The sequence below is a fragment of the Salvelinus namaycush genome, chromosome 38, assembly GCF_016432855.1.
Source record: "Salvelinus namaycush isolate Seneca chromosome 38, SaNama_1.0, whole genome shotgun sequence".
Lineage (NCBI taxonomy): Eukaryota > Metazoa > Chordata > Actinopteri > Salmoniformes > Salmonidae > Salvelinus > Salvelinus namaycush.
The window spans coordinates 4,552,501-4,573,511 of NC_052344.1; the positions used below are offsets into that span (position 1 = coordinate 4,552,501).

Here is a 21,011-nt window from a genome sequence, read left to right on the forward strand (position 1 = left end):
CTTCTGCATTCATGAACTGTGTAGAATGTTTTATCCCCCTCTTCATGCCACCAGCCCCTCCAAGGAAGCCTCTGTTCTATCCTGAATCCACTTACATAACGCAATGTGGTGTCAATATTTTTGCTGTGTAGTGTCAGGTCCTCCTATGCTATCTCCTGCCGTACCGTCAGCAGGCCACAATCCAATCAGCCCCTGTTTGTTTGTTCAGCTTAAACTGTTTGTACCTTGTTGTCCATGAAATGCGACTCCCCTCTCTCCCCTGGCTTGATAAAGTGTTGCACACGTCTTTTCTCTCCTCCTCCTCTGTCTGTTTTATCCGGGGCGGGTTGTGTTTCCCGGTAGCAGTGAAGGGAGGGTAAATGGAGATAAGCCCAGTGTCTGGTCTCTAGTCGGACAAGTCTGCCATGTCAACAGGCCTGGAGATGTTCCGGATGACAGTCTTGTTGAACAGCAGCCCTCTGCTCTGCACAGAGGCTGGGGCCTACCGCGAACAGACACACACACACACACACACACACACACACACACACACACACACACACACACACACACACACACACACACACACACACACACACACACACACACACATACACACACACACACACTAAGGAAGTAGCATCATATAAGTACCCTACACTCTTTAATGACTAGATCTTCCACCACCTGTGCAGTTCAGGAAGCAATATACCCAATCCAAACACAATGTCATGGTTCCTTTTGATATACCATGATTCTGATTTCAGGGTTTATTTCATACTGTGACTAGAATATGTATTGGAACGAGTGGCATTCCTTCAGATGACTTATTTCTCCCTGGCCTAACCCAACACTCAGCCACCGTAAGCAATCTGTAGGATTTGTAATGGTGTGGCCAGTCACGGCGAGCAGCTAATGTATTTCATGCTTGTTTAAGATGTTGGAATGCCCCCCTCACAAAGGTGCATTGTGATGTGTTCCTTATTACCTCTCTGCATTAAGTCTAAACACAGGCTGTGGACCGGGGGGGGAGGGAGTATGGCTGACATATGTTTCTTTAGACTGTCTCTCTCCTCTCTGCACGCCTATTCATGTAGCAGGGGGGAGTGCCTGTGTAAACACTCTTGTTTCTCCCTCCGTTTCGCATAATAGTTGCCTGAATTCATTTCTCCTGACCTGGCTATCTGAAACCAATTACACCATATCCATTTGGGCTGAATCTTATTTTCCTAAGGATCCCTGAGTCCACAGTCGGTGGAGCCGTGCGTGTGTGTGTGTGTGTGTGTGTGTGTGTGTGTGTGTGTGTGTGTGTGTGTGTGTGTGTGTGTGTGTGTGTGTGTGTGTGTGTGTGTGTGTGTGTGTGTGTGTGTGTGTGTGTGTGTGTGTGTTTATTTTTTTTGTCTTCTATCCTCGGCGATGGATATCAACATCAAATATGCCGTTCTGAGTGCCTGGTTATTTATGTTAGAGCCAGAGCTCTTTCGCAGGCCCCTTTACAGCCGTCTCAAGAATGTGCGACATTGTTCTGTTTATACAGTGTGTGCATTAACAGACAGGAGATGTCATTTTCCGTGCATAGCAACCCAGGTTAAATAGGCGGACAGCTCTGTATGTTTTGTCTGCGCACCGCACGGGCTCTTCAGATTACTTTTCTTGACATGCCTGCTTTGGGTAGTCAGGCTGGGAAGAGAGGCGGAGAGAGCTCTGTGTGTGTGGAGCTAGGCCAAGTCTATAATCGATGCTGAAAATGGATGGCTGCTTTCCCCAGCAATGACTGAATATTCAGAAATACTGACAGAAAGGGAAACGTAACCTGGGCTACACCGGTGACGTTTCTGTCAGTTTCAGCTGCTTCCGAAAGCGGGGCTGTGTTGATACGGAGTGCGTGAGAAAAGTACCAATTCTAGATTGTGACCAGAGTTCACCTCTAATAAGCTTGAATAGAGTTGAGCTGTACACTCCCAGTCGCAAAACGCTGTCAGAGCCGATATCGGAAACACCATTAAAATGGCTCATTCCCTGTCCTGTTCTCCTCCTCTTTACTTCTGACCCTTGTCTTGTATTGAGTGATTTTCTTGTCTTTATTTTCTACAGTTCAACAGAAAACAGTCAGTATTGATTCCAAGGACAGAGAAACATTTCCTCCTGCTGCCAATTGTTGTGCTGCAACCATCAGCCATTTATCTAGCCTTCCTAGCCTGCCTGATTCACACTACAGGGGAAAACCAACCCAAGCCACTCGGTATGGTTCTGTTTGGCACTGTATTGTGAATCAGGCGTCAGTGCTGGACTTGAGTGGGTTTCGGGAAAGTAGCCCAATTCACTGTCAAAATTAGATTCATTGGGGCCACATTTTAATACTGCACTGATTTCTTGGAAGTCTCAATGCCGGTTGAGTTGTTTTGTTTTCACATTTGCTCCGTCACACAAACGCAAACATCATTTCAAATCTGAACTCCATTTTGTAATTTCTCCTCATATTCTGAAAGCCCAAACAAAGCGTAGAACGTCTGACAGACGGTATCAGATTTAGTACTGCCAGCCCTGGTAGATGTTGGTGATTTTTTTTCTTCTCCCTCCCCTTCTGTCTCTTGAGTGTCTTGTGAAGTTTAAGGCCATGGCTCACCACACTGGTGGGTTTCAGCTGAGACTGAATCTGAGGCTCGTCTTTCTGAGGTAGACGGATCAATGCGAGTCAGTACCCAGCGCCACTGCATCGTGTTTGTTTACTTTGGTTCAGAAACGTCTGGCTCCTGTGAGCCTCCAGCAGACAGACTGTGGCAGCCCCAGCCCTCCCCAGTCCCAGCCCTCCCCAGTCCCAGCCCTCCCCAGTCCCAGCCCCCTTGCTCTGTCTTTTCATAATTGATCAGGGGGGTGGCTGCCGTCCCAGAGGGTTAAGACGTGGCATCCCTCTCTCTACCTCCCTCCATCTCACTCTTGTCCCTCTCCCCCCCCCCCCCTCTCTCTCTCTCTCTCTCGTCTCCCTCTCTCCCTCTCTCTTCTTCCCCCCTGTTTGCTCAGCATCTCAATGTACTAGTTCAAACATTGTTCACACCAGCTGGCAGTGCAGTGCCATATGCACATCCTGTCAAAGCAGCTGTCGTCATGGATACTGGCAAGCACCAGGAAAATAAAATAAGGCCCCATGATTCTCAGGGAGGAAGAAGTGTCACTCTCCGTCTGAAGGAGAGGTGTTTTTTCCCCCCCTTATTCCTCTTATCCTTCTCCTTCACTCGAAAATAAACACCTGTGAAAGGGTTGTGTTGTTTTTGTGTTTTTAACTGGGTGCTTCTGGTTGTTGTTTTTCTACAGTATGCTGCTGCCAGCTGCTCTGAATGGTCTTTCTGACATATTGACTTTCATCAGTTGTAGCCTTGAAGCAGAGGAGTAGGTAGCCATTGTACCTATGAGTTTTGCACTTGTCAGACACAGAGTACATTGCATGGGCTTCGGCTCCATCCTCTCATCTCACCCTGAACGTGTCTGGGAAATCAAGCCTGTCTATAAATCTATCAGTCGTGTCTCGATGTTGATGATAGATGTTTAACATTTTATCGTTCTTTCTGCCATATGTAAACAGCATGTGAGCCAATTTCATCTGACAGGGAGAGGGCTTTTTTCTCTCTTTCTCTCTCGTTCTCTCTCTCTCTCCCTTCATGTGCATAAGCAGCGTTAATGCATAGTGTTAAACCTGGCTTCCTAGTTAATTCACTCCAAAGGTAATCTGATGTTGATTTTGTCAACTTTAATTACGGGTTGTAGGAACACTCCACATCGCCTGCCTCTACTTCAAATTGATATTATGAATATGCAAATAGCCTAGTAATTTGCCGAGAAGTGGGTATTTCAGTTGAGCACACACTAGACAGGTCAATTCCTACTGACGCTCCACCCTGCTTTTTTTTCCTCCAACCGCCTCTTCAAGGGTGCTTTAGACAAACTGTATTTATCCTTGATCATGGCTCTGTGTGAATTATCACAAAAATGGATCTCTGGCGTATTATAAGCCATGTCAGAGAGTGTCGCCCGAAAATATTGGATAATATTTCTTGACAGATTTCGGCTAGTTTAATAGCTTTTCTTAATATTTTCAGATGTTCTGCTTGGTTGTCATCCCAAAGAAATCTAATGTTTTGCTTTTTTCTCTCTGTCTCTCTCTTCTGTCCCCCCCCCCTCTCTTTCTCTCCCCCTCTCTCTCTACCCCCTCTCTATCTCTCTCTCCCCCTGTTCTCTCTCTCCCTATCCGTGTTCTCTTCTCTCTCTCTCCAGGCCCTACAAGCAGCGAGACAATTACTCTTACAACAGCCAGGCAGTGGCCTGAAATCTCCAAAGAACAACGACAAACAGCGTCCACTGCAGGTGAGCAGCATGGTCACTAATCTCTTAAATCCATCCATAATACATGCTGTCTCAGAAATAAGATTTCCTCTGCTCCACAAGTGTGTTTGATTTGGCATTGCAGTTCTGGAACCTGTCATTGGAATTCGCAAACCTGAGACAACCTGTCCTCCAAGCAAAGCAAGTTGTTTTATACACAAAGAAACAAATCGACCGTTGCCAGCCTCTGTTTTTCCAACTTTCGATGGTCGGGTCTCCAAACGTTGTCTTATTTCTTATCTTTCACCAGATGTTATAGCATTAGGGTGGGGGTTAAAGACGAGAAGGTATTATGAAGTATTATTTCTTCATGTGAAGATAAAGGTTATTGTATGGAATGAAACACAACGATATTTGCAAGTCAAAGAAGCAGGAAGTGAAACATCAATGATCTCAACACTTTTCTCCAATTGATCCGTAGTATTGCAACGCCGCCAGATCCAGAGGTGACTTATTTCCACAACACGTCCCGATTGAATCCAGGGGTTGTTAAAAGGCAGCTCATTTGCCTTACTGATACTGTCTATTTCTGTTTGTCAGTGATTTGGATAAAGGTCACAGTCATACTCTGCATCATCTGCTCTTTTCTTCCTTCACTCCTCCTCTTATTCCCTCCTTTATTCCTGTTTATTCCTTCTCCCCATCTACAGTCACACAGGACCTGTCACTCTGCTCATTTAGTCAATAATAAGACGGTTATTTGCTTTACTAGCTTCACAATTATGTAAGCCCCTTGAAATCTGCGACTGCTTCTAAAGCTTTGGGGGGGGGGGGGGGTAAAATTGAAGTGTGAGAGTGTGTGCCCTCCACTCAGCTAATAAGTGCTATCAAGGAGCACTGGTTTACCTCATTACTACCCCTGTGCATTTAATGAGAGATGGGGGGAAAATTTGGTGTTAACCTCATCGTTAATATTTTTCACATAGTCTAACAATGGCGACACCTTCAATTGGAGTCACAACCCTGTGTACCTCATTACACGGTGCCGAAAATATAAGGTTCAAGCAATGTGCCGCCCGTCGTCACACTTTCTCTTTCATTTAAATCATTCAAATCGAGAAAATGTGTCTGTGTCGAGAAATGTTCATATTATCTCGCATATTCATTCGTGGATCATTTTTCTTTTGTGTTTGGTGCAAAGAAATTAGCATTACTGGCAGTTTGAAGATATTCATTGTTTATCATACAAAAGGCGCTCTATTCTCTATTTCTATACAGTTTTGTTAGGTCCATAGCATTTCACCAGTTGGGTGTACTGCATAGAGAAAATAATGGGTTTCACAACCCTGTGAGTGATCTGCAAATTGCTGTACTTCTGCAATACTTGTGAGGAGTGGAGAATAGTATTGGCTGGGAGTAAGTCTCTGTGATAGCACTAACAGCTGGTCTATGACTGATCCACGGGCTCTAATAACAGCAGAGAATGGTAAATATTGAATATTTACATTTGCTTACTCCCATCCTCCTCATGTTAGCGATATGAATCAATATGAATCGGGGGCCGTGTGAGCAGAGTGTAGTGACTCTAGTTAATCCATCTGTTAATCCATCCTTTATTGATGTCTTCACCTCTTTGTTTTTAATGTCCAGACTGAAAGTCTTTGTAGAGAGGTAGTAGCATAGGTGCAGGTATATATCAACTCAACGCCACTGGGTTGCTTTGGTTTTGTCAATTTAGCTGTATGATTTTACTTCTGAATCCACCATTTTGACTTGTCTTTCTATTGTTATTATTTTATATTTTATCATTTAAAACGCACACTCACTCAATAATGTAACTATTCGGGGCCCACATCGCCCAAGAGATTCGTAATAACACTGTCAAATGTTCATATGGAACACTTTTATGGAACGGTATCGCCTATCTTCTCGTTGAGTTTACCTAACACTCTTTATTTACCTGGATTACAAGGCCGGAAAAGCTCCAGAACTCCCACGCTTCAATAGTACCTGTCTTGATTGAGTCACTAGCAAAACTAGCTGCGTGTGTTCCTCTGCAGGTATCGGAGAAGTTGATCCCCTTGTCTTATTAAAGCAGCTAGAAACATGGAATGGATTAATATTAGTGTGACAGGCCTGCTTACTGCTTATACGCTTCTAAGTCACTGATAAATCCCAGCGTTTTCCGGTATTTAAGAGCAGGGAAGACGATACACTGTAGATGATTTAGTACACAAGCATATAAACGCATCGGCTTGCAATTTTAATTACTTGTATTCACGGCTAAAGGCTCGCGCCTGACTAATTCTATCCGGAGGTTCGTTGCGGTGTTGACGCGGCGGCCCAAGCTGCTTTTCCACATTTGCGAAATGTGACAGGTCTATCATTACCCGGTAAGCCCATGGGAGCGCTCAATAAACACCTATTTCTCCCAGTAAATCCCCTCGCCTTCGCCATGCTGCTTACGAGGATTTCCCAAGGCACACAACACCCTCTCGTCTCTGTTCTACTGCTCTACTCTCCCTCTCACTGTGGCAATATTTATCTCCCCGAACGCATTTTATACACTGACATTCAGAATACAATTAAAGAGACGGGCGAGATGACGAATAGGGAAGGGAGGATTACCGAGGCCTTTGCAATCCGACAATTGTTCTCCCGAACCAAGTCAACATCTCAAGTTGTCAGACGCCGTCAATGGGGCCCTTGTTAGTTTGTTTGTTTTCTATTGTCTGAGGATGATTCCCTCCTGCCTTGATGTGGGCTAGGCCCTAGCTGCCTTAGCAATTCACCTGTGATGTATGTGCATATAACACACTGGGTACACCCCAAAGCCTGGCACGTTGACACGTGTATAGCGTGTGCGTTGAATAACGATGGTGCCGCGCCGTGTGGGAGGCACGTTAGGTGTTCGGGGAAGGATGGAGTAAACAGCTGTATCTGGGCTGGATCAACGTGTACGTGTCGGTGAGTGAGGGGCTGCCATGGCGATAGGATATGTCTCGTTGATGTCAGCGTTGTATACAGCGTAAAAGAAGGTGGGGGTGATCCGCTGACCTCCTCTGAAGACCGTTGGAAAGGGTTGCCCAACACACACACACACACACACGCGCGCGCGCGGTGCGAGAAGGGCATTAACGAGGTGATCGCACAGCGCTGTAGATGAACAAAGGAGGTCTTCACTCTGTGTGTCAAAGCTAGCTAGCTAGACCCTCCATGCCTCTTCACATTATGCAACCCAGACAAAATATCCGTGCCATAGGTTAATATTGGATTTGCCCCTCAGCTCTATTAGCATAGAAGACATAGCAGACTCCCTAGCCCCTCCTCGTTGACTTTCCCTGACTCTCTAGTAGCTAATGGTTAACCATCTGCCATGCAAAACCTGAGCTGTGACAGGTGTTTAGAAAGCAGTTTCTCTTTTACACAACGTTTTTAAGTTGTGCATCAACCAAGACTATATTGTGTTTTTAAGGCAGTTTAACAGTAATGACACCAACTACCATGCCACCAAATTCACCTTGAATGAATATACAGTACAGTGGTTGAACTCTGAACCGTGTAAAATGACTGACAGTTCCAGATTGGCTGTTGGTTGGTTTGTGGATGAGAGGAGCTGTATTATAAATATGATGTTGGTTCTTGATCTCAAAATGATCGCTGCAGAAAACCATTTTGTTATTATTCATGAAGAAACCTTCTGTTGACTCTTGGAGAAGGAGGAGAGAAAAAAGTGTCCGCACATTTTTACTCGAACACCCTCGGTGACTGCATGCTTTTGTAACAGGAAAACAATATTTTATTCCCCCCCCCCCCCATCTGTGTTAGTTACACAAACCTACAGGACAAGATTGCTAAATTGCGAGGACAGAGGAGGTTCATCATTGTGATGCAAAATAAGTTGAGATATAACCCCAAGGCAAGCGGCGGCAGAGTCGAAAAACATGAAGAAACTGCTACATCCCCAGACCTTTGATGTAGCAGCAACACATTTACCTTCTGACAGAAGATGCATGGAAGCAATAAGCGAGTTATACCAGACCCTTACACATGCAATCTGATTATTCTGGCCTGGGTGTTAATTGGATACTAACTCGCAGATCTGGCACGAGTAGCAGACCAGGTGTTGGGAAGCCTTTCCAAGTGATGAACTATAATTCACTGAGCTCCTTGAAGCACTTGCAATTTAGCGCGTGTCATTTGATGAAGCGGCCGATCCAGTGGTCTCTGTAGTACCTGGAACATCACAAGGCAGACTGGCTGTTCCCTCCAAGAGTACCAGCTACTACGGCACACACCAAAGATACCTGCTGGGAGACTCGTTCGGAAATATCAACTGGGAGAGACAGTACGGAGAGCTAGTGTGATACTACAGTGTGTCTGCTCCTCTCCACTAGCCACTGGAGGCTATAAACACTAGTACAGACACTGTTGTAGTGACATAGTACTCTTGTCCTCATGTCCTCAGCTTTATCAATGAAAAGGGTATCAGGATTCTACATATCTACCCAGAGGTAGATATGTTTTGAAGGACTACTGCATCTACCATAACCCACATCTATTAGAGGACTTCATGCAATTGGTGTCTTTATGTTTTGATAGATTGCATGTCGCATACTGTGCTGATTTGGGAGCAAAAAAAATATCATCTACTTGGCTCTGGTCCTGACAATCTGGAGTATTGATCTCCTAATCCGAAGTGTGTGTGTGTGTGTGTGTGTGTGTGTGTGTGTGTGTGTGTGTGTGTGTGTGTGTGTGTGTGTGTGTGTGTGTGTGTGTGTGTGTGTGTGTGTGTGTGTGTGTGTACAAGAGCAAGAGCCATTACATTATGTATTACACTTTGCCCACTTCTCTGAGAAGTTCTGAAAAGTAAGCAAAGCTTGCAGGAAGGAGGCCTGGTAGGAAGCCTTGGTGGTCTGGCCATGAAGTAGCCCACTATCAATAAGAGCCAGGCCACCATTGGCAGTAATTGGTTAGTAAATGAGCAGTGTCGGCTGAAAAGGGACTGGAGGGGTCAGAAGTTCAGCAGCTCAGAGGGACTGTAGTTTGGGGCCCTTGGCCCCTGGGGAGCCCGGGATTGAGATGAATTAGGGGGGGACACTGGAGGAATTCCATTCCTCTCTCTCTCTCTCTTCTCTGGGCTAAAATGGGTCTAACACCTTAATTAACACTGAAGCTTGTCTCTGCCAAGCAGCTCAAGTAATTACCACCTGACGCCCCTCCATTTCTCATTTTATTTATCTAAACAGTATCTGTGGCTGCACTGAGACCATTTAGCTAGTGCTGAAAAGGCCCTTATGTTATTCACTCCATTCACCATCCCATCTCCGGCCCAGTCCCACATCTAATCGGGAACTTCCCCCACTTATTACCGCTAAGTGAATTCTAGGGAAATTGAGAGAAATGCATGTCTTTTTTTCACCCCTTAATTGTTTAAGTTTTAACTCTGATACTGTGGGATATCTCCATCTCCGGCCTTTAGTGTAATTTGATTTGGTCATAAATCCATTGTCGTAGAGATAAGCCCAAGTGGGTATAATCGCTGAAGGTGCATTCATCTGCCCGTTGGTCCGGTTCGATGCAGAGAGCCACCGAGCGGCTGTGCGTTTTTAATCGCACAATTCTCAGTCAAATCAAACAAAATACGAGGCCTCTCACCGGAAATAAACCGCAACTGCTGCCTTGGCGTCTAGAGGTACCTGATCACTTCTCTCCGGAGAAGAAGTTGACCTTTTGCAGCCGCGAAGAGGTTTGTTCGTTCTCTGGCTCGGTGTGTGATGAGCGAGAGAGAGCACCTTAATGATGTGCTTGTTCTTGTGAGGGGCAGCCAATGTTTTCTCATCAGGATCCAATTTAAAGGTCCTTTGTTCTGCACTCAGACCTTGGAGCTAAGCAGCAAACCACACGGCCTCCAAAGTTCAAGTTGATAGTCATCGTCTTTCCTATATGCCTGCTTTCTTAAGGAAAAGGACATAAACAAATAGGGACCAAACACAGAGCGCCCGAGACTGCTTTGATTGCCATGCTGTGTGTTGTTTTGTTTAGAATCCTGTTAACCAATTATATGATGTGTTACTTTTGAGGATTTGGAGTAGGACCATTTGGGAACAATTTGCACGTATAAAAGAATTAGAAACATCCATTTCTGTTATTACCGTCCTCCCCCGGTTACCATCCTCAACTGTAGCTAACTTTCAAATGATTTAAGAAATCCCATATTCAGTTGTTGTTGTCATAATAGATTGGTAACGTGGTTCCTTTGGATGACAGCCTAGCGTTGTTGGATGTCATGGTGGTGTTCTGATCCTGTGCGTGAGGACCGTTCATTGTCCGCCCGTGTTTATGACAGTGACGGTCCCTGTAAATGCTCATTAAGAGAAGCAATTCAGCCTCTGTTCCTTTCAATTCACCGCTCTTGTCAATCAAGCGGCCCGGGCTGCTGTATCCTGCGGAATGGAGGTGTTCTATTCCGGCAATTATCATGTCATATACTCGGAAATGTAAATGAACGTGTGTAAAATTAAATGTATGGGTTGTCAGTGAAGAATAAGAACCAGGAGAGCAATTACTTATCGTCTTTCATCTTGGAGGCTCTGATACGTCAAGCAGAAAAGCATTCAGTATAAATGCCTGGAATTAGCTTTGTGCTGGGGCTTCAACAATGGACCAAGGGCCGGGGCCTTCCTCTCCTCCGCCTCGCCTGCCTCTCTTTTTGTTTGGGGAAGAGCGATGAAATGAAGATGATTATCATCCATCACTCGCGAGCTAAAAAGCTAATGAATGCGGGAAAGCCAATACCTTGACTTCATTTGTTGCCTGTTTTTCAATTTTCGCTTTTGAATCCCCTTGTTTTCCTTGTCAGCATGCATGGGTATATATATACAGTATATATATATATATATATATATATATATATATATATATATATATATATATATATATATATATATATATATATATATATGTACATGGTGTTTAGTGGTGTAGTGATTCATTATGTGGTCTTGTATGGTTGTGTCTTTTCACTATTTACATGTTTACATTTAAAAACCCAGACTCACACCAGGTTCCCCATTTCTCAACCGCATGAACCACAGGATCCTCATTCAAGCAGCCAATTAATGGGTTTAAATGAAAGCATTGTCATCCTGTCCCCCACAATTCAACGGGGTGGCCCCCCAGTGTAATTACAAGTCTCAGATGTATCTTAAGGTTTAATAACACTGGCCTGTGGAAGCACGGCGCATTTAGTCACGTGCAGATGTTTCATTTGTGACTTTTGTTGCTTTGTTCGGCCTCTTTCTTTTGTGTCTCCTTAACGAAGTGCGGAAGAGAGTGAGGCTCCTGGTATAACACAACAGCCTTCACACACACACACACACACACACACACACACACTCGCCCACACACACACACACACACACACACACACTCTCTCTAAGACCCTAATGAACAATGGTGGCAGGCTAGGATTTGTTTGAATATGAATGTGGCGGTGCGGTGGGGTGGGGTGGCCTGGAGGAGGATGGGGCTGGGGATGGAGTTTGACCTTCAGCTGTGATTTTCAGTTCATCAGGATTAGTCAAGCTGGGCGATCAGGAGCGCTAATGCATAATGACTTCTAAAATGAAAAATGTGTAGTGACCATGCAAATGTCTCAGCTAATCAAAGAGGGGAACCTGGGCCGAGGAGAGGAGGGAAGAGCAAAACAAGGACGTGTCAAGGCCTGAGAGATGGGGGGGGGGGGGGGGGGGGGGGTTGAGGGGAGGGGAGGGGGGGATACAGGGAGAGATGTATGGAAAGTAATCAAGCAGCTTGATTAAACAGTAGCGTTAGACGTTAGGGGGACAGGAGGGTCTTATTGGCCCTTTCTGTCATGCCGTCATCGTATACTGTCATAGCGACTATGTGCTAAACGATGTCGCAATTAGCGAGGGCTATGGAATGGCCACGACTCCATACTAAAATATTCAGGGTAGTCCTATTCTTTAAAGACGCCTGCGAGAGACTTTAATTCATCTTATCTTAGCATACGATACCATTTGGTACACTATTCTGCATCTGCAATGGTTGGATGTGTCATATCAGAGCCTGTGTAATGGAATATTAAAATGCCTAAAGCCGTTGCAGTCAAGTAACACTTTCAGAATAAACCGTGTCCCCAACAGGTGTTAGTGAAAGTTTCAAATTCCTTTATTCAGCAGCATAGCAGAGTAAACAAACTCATCCCAGCGTTTGTTTTCATTCCAGTCATTGTACAAAAATATATATATAATATATATATAATACATATATTATATATATATATAATATATATAATAATACCAGGCATGAAGAATTGAACAAGAAGTGATGGAAACATTAGAGCTACATTCCCCTGTTTCTATGTGCTCGTTCAGGCAATCAAAGTGAGAAGCAAAGAAAAGTTGGATCTTTCTTGCTTTGTTATTGATCTGTTGTGTTCGAAAGTCACTATCTACTCTCTAATACGGCGGCAGGTAGCCTAGTGGTTAGAGCGTTGGGCCAGTAATCAAAAGGTTGTTAGATCGAATCCCCGAGCCGATAAGGTAAAAATCTGCCGTTCTGCCCCTGAACAAGGCACTTAACCCACTTGTTCCTAGGCCGTCATTGTAAATAAGACTTTGTTCTTAACTGACTTGCCTAGTTAAATAAAGGTGAAATAAAATAAATAAGACTTTGGCTGAGAAATATATATCTTTGCTTTGTTTTGGTGAAGTTCTCTCTAGCAGTTTTGACAGCAGCTAGTAATTGAATGATTCTTATCACCTAAAAAATGACATACGTTTTTCAAAATGACACGTCAGTCGAGAAAGAATCGCGCCTCTGGCTGCTTTTCGTGAGAGTGGCGGAGTAGAAAAACTTCTGTGCGCTGTAGAACGGCAGCTGGTAATTCCACAAACAGAATTGTCTACCAGCACCAACTAGCACCAATTCTCCCAGAGCAAGTTTCTCTAAGAATCATCTCCCTCTCTGTCTCTCCAAGGCTCTTTCTGAGTGATCTCCAACCCCAGGGTCTGTCTGGGTGCTGGCATGCTGATTGTGCATGCCAAGTGTCCACTTCAACTGTGTTATTTTAATCAACTTTGGAGTTGTGCATTTTCCTGCTGTTCCACAATGGCCGCCACTGATAGGCATGCCTAAGGCGGTTCAAGGGTTCAGCTAATTAGGGTATACGTCTATTTAAATCCCTCTCTTCTCCCAGCGGGCGGACTGTCAAAAATAAGGCAAGGAAACACAAAGGCACAGCACCCATCCATCCTTCAGCACAGAGTGCCTCAGCACAAGGGTGACGGGAGACATGCTTTCTCTACCTTTTGGTCCCCAATTACCATGCTCCCAGTGGGCTCTGAGGCCAGCCAGACCCTGACGCATTCTCTCTCTCTCTCTCTCTCTCTCTCTCTCTCTCTCTCTCTCTCTCTCTCTCTCTCTCTCTCTCTCTCTCTCTCTCTCTCTCTCGGTCTCTGTCCCTTCCTCCCTCTCTTTCTATCTCTCTGTACCTCCGTTGCTCCCCCTTTCTCTCTCTCTCTCTCTCTCTCTCTCTCTCTCTCTCTCTCTCTCTCTCTCTCTCTCGCACCCACCCTCCAGGTGCCAGTGTCGGTGGCCATGATGAGTCCCCAGGTGATCACCCCCCAGCAGATGCAGCAGATCCTCCAGCAGCAGGTCCTATCCCCTCAGCAGCTCCAGGCCCTGCTCCAACAGCAGCAGGCTGTCATGCTGCAGCAGGTACCTAACATACACACACACCTAGTAGATAGACACAGAGAGACACACACAGTAACACACCCACCCACACAACCACATACACACCGAGAGACATTCACCTAGACACACACACACAGTTACATAGTCATACACACGCAGTGTGCACACACACACACACACACTGCCTGTGTAGCACTGTATACCCACCACACATAAGGTACAGCACATCCACACCCGCTGCGCCCTTGACACAGTTATAAAAGAGAGACTAAAAGTGACGCACTTTGACCACGTCACAACCAATTACCTGTATCCCTCCGCGGGTCTATTTCCTGGGAGCCCTCGGGAAAGGTAAAAGCTGTCAGGATAGTTACTGTAGATATGAGGAAGTCAATGAAAGAGGGGTGGAGCGAATACAGGAAGTGAGACAGGCTGGGTCGTATGTGGAAGGAGCTGAGTTTTCCATCATTATTTCAGAGATAGACCACAGTGAGAAAATAGGGAACTATTGTTTCATCAACTACTATCTTTAGTGGATTTTAGGAATTCATTAAGTTTCAGGAAGATGTCCCATGCAGGCTAGAAACTGATTGCAATTGATATTCTTTATAAGACTTTTTACCCTGCTGTATCTACTCTTTCTTCAGGAGTCACTGAGAGTCGCATAGACAGCAGAGAGTGGATGTTATGTGCGATGTGTGTTAAACGCATTACCTTTAGAGTGATGAATCCGGTCCTTTTGAGTGTGCTGTATTCACTTTAAAGCATTTCAGTGCCTATCAAGACATTAGACCAAAAACTGTATTCTAGTTAATATGATTAATTGTGCCCCCTCCAGTACTGTGCGAGGCCATTTAAAGTCCATATGGAGAAGACATGGCGGGAGAGCGAGACTACAGTATGTGTGTCCCCTGCTAGAAAATGAATACGATTATTTATGGCACTTCCACTGTGTGTTATTCGTAACCAACATGTGTCGGTGTTGTTGCATTTTCCAAAAATAAAATACAAATGAATTACAACATGTCAGAACCTTGGCAAATGCTCTTTTTGCTGCTCTAGTATGGAAACAGATTCCTCATTAACTTCACAAACACACTGCTACAGTATTATACCATATGGTCAATATACTCTGTCACGGTAAATCGAGGCTTTCCACTGCCCAAAACGTCACACACCATACCAATGAAACCAAGAGAAAAGAAGCATTTGCCAATGTCTATTTACATAGCCAGAAGATAATATGGACATTCTCCTGGGTTACCTGGAATATTTTTTTGAAATCATCTATCTCTCTTTCTTCCCCCTCCCAGCAACATCTGCAGGAGTTTTATAAGAAACATCAGGAGCAGCTACACCTGCAGCTTTTACAACAGCAGCACCCTGAAAAGCAAGCGAAAGAGGTGGGTATCTATTGAGACCCGGAATGGCCTGAGAGTGGGAGGCAAGACAAGCCGAGGAACAAGTCTAGATGATGTCTTGCTGGCTGTTTTGGGGAAACCTTCCCATGCTTCTGGGATTCCACAGACCAAGCTAGCTAATCCAAAACCAGTGTTCTCTAATGTCAGCTAGTGGTTCTCCCAGTGTTACTGGATGTGTACAGTATGTGCCTGGGTGTGTCTTTGATGGACTAAGCACTGACACTTGTTATCTGCCACTGGGGAAGACTTGGGGAGAAATGACGGGGGGGGGGGGGGGGAGGGGAGTTCTCTCACTCCTTCTAAAACATGTAAATGGAAGGACGTGATGTTAAATAGCTAAAAAAGCCCAATTTGAGCCGAGAGAGAGAGACAGGACCGAGTCACAGGGTCTGCTGATTAATGAACTGCTTCTGTGGGTTTGGGCTGAGTGGCGAGCAGCAGAAAAGTTAGTGGGACGCGCTCATAAATCACACTGACAGCCCGCCAGTCTACCGGGCGAGGCTCGCAGTCTGTCACAGGAGCCGAACATCGTAGCACGCCGCACGCTGTGCCGGGGCCAAATCTAAACAAAACATGGGGAAGCAGTTCAATTGATCAAGAAAAGGTATCACAGACACCTTTTCCCAGACAAATCTCTCTCTCTACCTCTCTCTCTCTCTCTCTCTCTCTCTCTCTCTCTCTCTCTCTCTCTCTCTCTCTCTCTCTCTCTCTCTACCTCTCTCTCTCTCTCTCTCTACCTCTCTCTCTCTCTCTCTACCTCTCTCTCTCTCTCTACCTCTCTCTCTACCCCCCCCCCCCTCTCTCTCTCTCTCTCTCTCTCTCTCTCTCTCTCTCTACCTCTCTTTCTACCCCTCTCTCTCTCTCTCTCTCTCTCTCTCTCTCTCTCTCTCTACCTCTCTCCCTCTCTCTCTCTACCTCTCTCTCTCTCTCTCTACCTCTCTCTCTCTCTCCCTCTCTCCCTCTCTCGCTCTACCCTCATGCCTCCCTCCATCTCTCTCTCTCTACCTCTCTACCTCTCTCCCTCTCTCTCTCTACCTCTCTCCCTCTCTCTCTTCCCTCCATCTCTCTCTCTCTCTACCTCTCTCCCCCTCTCTCTCTCTATACCTCTCTCCCTCTCTCTCTCTTCCCTCATACCTCCCTCCATCTCTCTCTCTCTACCTCTCTCTCTCTTCCCTCATACCTCCCTCCATCTACCTCTCTCCCTCTCTCTCTCTCTTCCCTCATACCTCCCTCCATTGACCTATCTCCCTCTCTCTCTTCCCTCCTACCTCCCTCCATCTCTCTCTCTCTACCTCTCTCCCTCTCTCTCTATTCCCTCCTACCTCCCTCCATCTCTCTCTCTCTGTCTGTTCAAGCAGCCCATTATGCAGACCCTACAGGAAGCTGCTACTGACCTCCCGGAGGCTTTGTTTCTGTTTGGATTTTGTGAATAGAATTTTCAGCCCTCCGTCGCCATCAAATATGGAATAGAAATTGCTCCCTTATTTCTCCAGAGACGGCGGGTCCAATCCACATGACTTGCGCCATTATGCAGTCTGTTTTCCAGTGAGCGCATCACAAGTTTTGTCTGTCCCCCCACACCACCACCCCCCCCCCCCCCCCCCAGGCTAGAAAGGAAAGGGTCTTCCACTGTAGCTTGTCTCTCTGTGAAGTGTGACTTCCTCCACATATATCCTCAGGAGTGTCTCTCCACAACTCGATGGCCACCTTGGTCTTGTAATTCTTGGCAAGATTCTCCTATAATAACAAGCCTTTCCTTGAGTGTTACAATGGAATCTGATAGTAGAAAGATAGTGGAGGAAAAAGAGACGCAGACGGAGATAGTGATAGAGAGAGAGAGAGTGAGAGAGACAGATACAGATACAGAGATGCAGAGAGATGTAGAGCTAACAGAGCCAGTTGTATGATAGCTCCATGTTTCCTAATAGACCACCAGAGATCTCATCCACAGCCCACTGAGGACTAAACTGGTAATGAAATGAGGCTCAGTTCTTGGCATGTTTACTGTTATAGAAACGTATTATACCATGGTAATACGCAGTTAGCTGTCTGATCGACATCTGCAATAACACCAGAATAGTACTGTTGTGATTAAGCCACAAAAGTCAGGGCTTTTTCCCTTCCTCTCCTGCTTGTTTTCCTGTGGATGCTTTGGCAGTTTTTGTTGTCGTTGTTGTTGATGTTGTTTTGCTCGGGCTTACGCAATCGTCTGTCTGGCTGGTCCCGTGGTAAACAAGGTTGGGAGGGTAGGGGGAGAGGGGGAGGGAGGGGAATTACGCTGGTGTGCTCAGTAGCTGTAAATCTCCTAGCGAGTTCCCCTCGGCCCCATAAGCTGTAATAGACCATCAGCAAATGGAAGACAATTAACTATCGGCTGTGGGGGGAAGGGATTACCCAGGGCTTAATATCATACAGAGGACTCATGTCATGGTAGTCTAGAGTGGCGAGTGCAGTCCGTCAGTCTATTAGCCCAGTGTGCCTAGCTCTGCCTCGTTCAGCAAGAGGAGGAGACAGAATAGAACAGGAACTAGGCAAAAAGGAGGCGAGGAAAGAGAGAGAAAGGAAATAGGAAGAGAGACAGGCAGTGGTTAAGATCATGGACGCGGCAGCAGCAGCATCGGCAATGGAGGCATCCTCGTCGTCAGTGTGGGCGCCCACTTTGTTGTTAATTTGTGTAATTTGTGCTCCTCTCCTGCTCCACTCCTCCTCCTCCTGCTCATCTTCACTATAGCAACAGCAGCAGCAGCAGCATCAGCAGCAGCTCGCCACCCAGCAGCTCGTCTTCCGGCAGCAACTCCTCCAGATGCAACAGCTCCAGCAGCAGCAGCACCTGCTCAACATGCAGCGCCAGGGCCTGCTCTCCCTGCCCCCGGCCCCAGGACAGGCAGCCCTCCCCGGGCAGACCATGCCACCAGGTAAGGGGGTGGCTGGAGGAAGTGAACGGGGAGAGGAGGGGGAAGGGGAGAGAGCCTGTGGCTTCAGGGGTTCTGGGGCTGGGGGGGGGCTATATTGCACGTGACTGCTGGCGCCCACACCGCTCTCTCTCTCTAGCTCTCTTTCTATTTCCCTCTTTGTTTCTATCTTACTTTCTCTTGGTTTGTCTTCCCTTTTTGTTACTACCTCTTTCTCTCTCGCTCAGCTCAGCCTGTCTCTCCTGTGTCTGTGTCTCGCTCTCCCTCTATTCCCTCGCTCCGTGCTCACCCCTCCCTCTCTGCATTGTTGTTGTTGTTGTTTACTGCCTGCCTCTCAGTAGGCAGCGAAGAAAAGAGACAAGAGGAGACGCTTCCATTTTCTCTCGCCTCGCCAAGAAGTAAACATGTGTTTACCAAAATGGCGGGGGGGGGGGCGCGAAAACAACAACAACAACTAGGAAGAAACAAAACGAAGGGGGGTTAATTACCGGTGTGAGGCTGAAACAAAAGGACAATGGGTGTTTATCTAGCTCGATAATATCATTTGTGCTCACTGAATTCTGCTTTCTCTGTGACTGTAATCCAGTGGCAGCCATTGTGGATCGATGCCCGTGGTTCCCTGTAGACTTCATTGGAACACTGCATTCTTATTAAGTAGAGCCGCTGACGAGATCATCCCAGTTAATCTCTCAGTGTAGCCGTGTGTCATTTGATTCAAAAACTAATCCTGAGTTAGAGACGAATGTAGGCAGTAAACAGGAGGAAGCTATTTCTGTTGGTTTGTGATGACTCTGTGTTGATGTAGTCTACAAGACGTCAGCTCCAGGCATTGTAGTGTGTGCGTAACTGTATTGTAACTGTGTTGGTCCTCTGTTTCTCCCCTCTCCCAGCTGGACTGAGCCCAGCAGAGCTCCAACAGTTGTGGAAGGACGTGACCGGTGGCGGCCACAACTTGGAGGACAACGACATCAAACACGGCGTCGGCGGCCTGGACCTGACCACTACCAACTCTTCCTCGACTACCTCCTCTACCCCTTCCAAAGCGTCACCTCCCATCTCCCACCACTCCATCGCCAACGGCCAGTCTCCCGCACTTAATTCCAGAAGAGAGAGGGAGCGAGAGAGGGAACGGGAAAGGGAGAGGTACGGAAAGTGAGCTACACATCCCGCCACCCACTACACAACGCATTGTAGACACAAAAGTTAGGACGCACAAAAAGCTTGTTGCTGGCTGGTAGTTGTTTGTTGTTTTATGGCTTTTAATAATGTACAAATATATTCAATATCTATCTATAGAAACAACCGATCAGAGTATTTGTCCCCGTTTAGAAAACGAAAATAAAAACAAACATATTTGTTCCTGCCGGGTTGAACAAGATGTTTTGTTTGTTTGTTCAATAGTTTATTAGTGTCTTGGTAATATTCAAAAACCAGCCTCAGCCTCCCTAGGGACAGCGTAGGATGCTATTGAACACAGTTGCTTACACCATATCAAAAGCAAGGAGAGGCAGACACCGGCAGCAATACACTGCTGTGCGAGCAGAAAGCAAAGGTAACCGCCTCGCACATTAAGTATTTAGTGGCGCTTTTCTTTTGAAATTACCTTACCTAAACTCGTGTCGTGTAAACAGAATACGTGATGCCAAGGTGGTATTTTAGAATGTTTATCCTTGCGATGCCGCCTTTACATGTGGATCCGACTGTAAGAAAACACTGTTCACATATCTGTTTATCTGGTTCTATGCATTATTCAAGGCTCTTTCCTGCGATATAAGGAGAACGTGGCGTAGTGTAGCGGTGTGGAGAGATGACAGTGGAGGTGGATGTGTTGTGTAATTGGTTTAAAGTAGATGCTATCTGCTGCCGCCACTAAACGGGGGCTTGAAAAATATATCTTTAGAAGGCAGACATCCCCCTAGAGGAGAAACAAAAACAGGAGGAGGAGGAGGGAGGGGAAAAAAAGAGAAAGAAAACACTTTTTATCTGTTAGTGTCCCCCGGGGGGGCGTGGCGTCTCGTAATGATCGAACGCGGAGTATTGTCAAGGAGAGATGCTTACTAACACACAGCGGATCGATGGAGGGAAAGCCTGTCTGTAGAAACCATGTGTGAGCGCTCACACACACACACACACACACACACACACCCTCCAACCCCCCAAATACAGAAACAAGTGGAGCCGAAAGGTTAAACCGTCACTTTTAATAGGATGTGCTGTCTACTCGGGGTCGTAACTTATTCGGGTGCCATTTTCCAAGCAGGGCCCTCTCTTGTCCTCAAAATAACATGAATTACATTCATCTCATGATGAAAATTATATGGCTGTCTGGATTTGTCATGTTTACTTGAAAGCCCTCCGTTGATCACTTTACAAGATGAAGAAATAGGGGTTGGAAAAATAAGAAAATAAAATTGGTCCCTCTGTGAATGGGTTGCCTGGATGGCTTTTTCACACATTGTTTAGAGGTTTGCAATAACACTGGGGATAGCTAAACCTCTAGATCAATAATCAGATGTTAATCATATTGCTAGGCCAGCCACCCTCATCTTTTCTCCCTTCTGTTATATTAGGAACACCCTATTCCCTTTATAGTGCACTACCTTTAGCCAGAGCATCAAGAGCCTCATGGGCTCTGGCCAAAAGTAGTGCACTTTATTAG

The 21,011-nt window shown here is 46.0% G+C and overlaps 1 protein-coding gene across 6 annotated transcripts in view; it reads left to right on the plus strand.

Moving 5' to 3' along the window:
- LOC120032302 (forkhead box protein P2-like) overlaps positions 1–21,011 on the plus strand; it is a 115,684-nt gene that overhangs the window by 65,991 nt on the left and 28,682 nt on the right. For 4 of the 6 annotated variants that reach the window (XM_038978333.1, XM_038978332.1, XM_038978328.1 and 1 more), the window contains 5 exons: positions 4,249–4,338; positions 13,903–14,040; positions 15,333–15,422; positions 18,172–18,355; positions 19,243–19,495. In XM_038978333.1, coding sequence (XP_038834261.1) covers positions 4,249–4,338; positions 13,903–14,040; positions 15,333–15,422; positions 18,172–18,355; positions 19,243–19,495 — 755 coding nt within the window. Of the gene's footprint in view, positions 1–4,248; positions 4,339–13,902; positions 14,041–15,332; positions 15,423–18,171; positions 18,356–19,242; positions 19,505–21,011 lie in introns of all 6 variants that reach the window. The other 2 variants (XM_038978331.1, XM_038978329.1) reach the window with 1 other exon arrangement.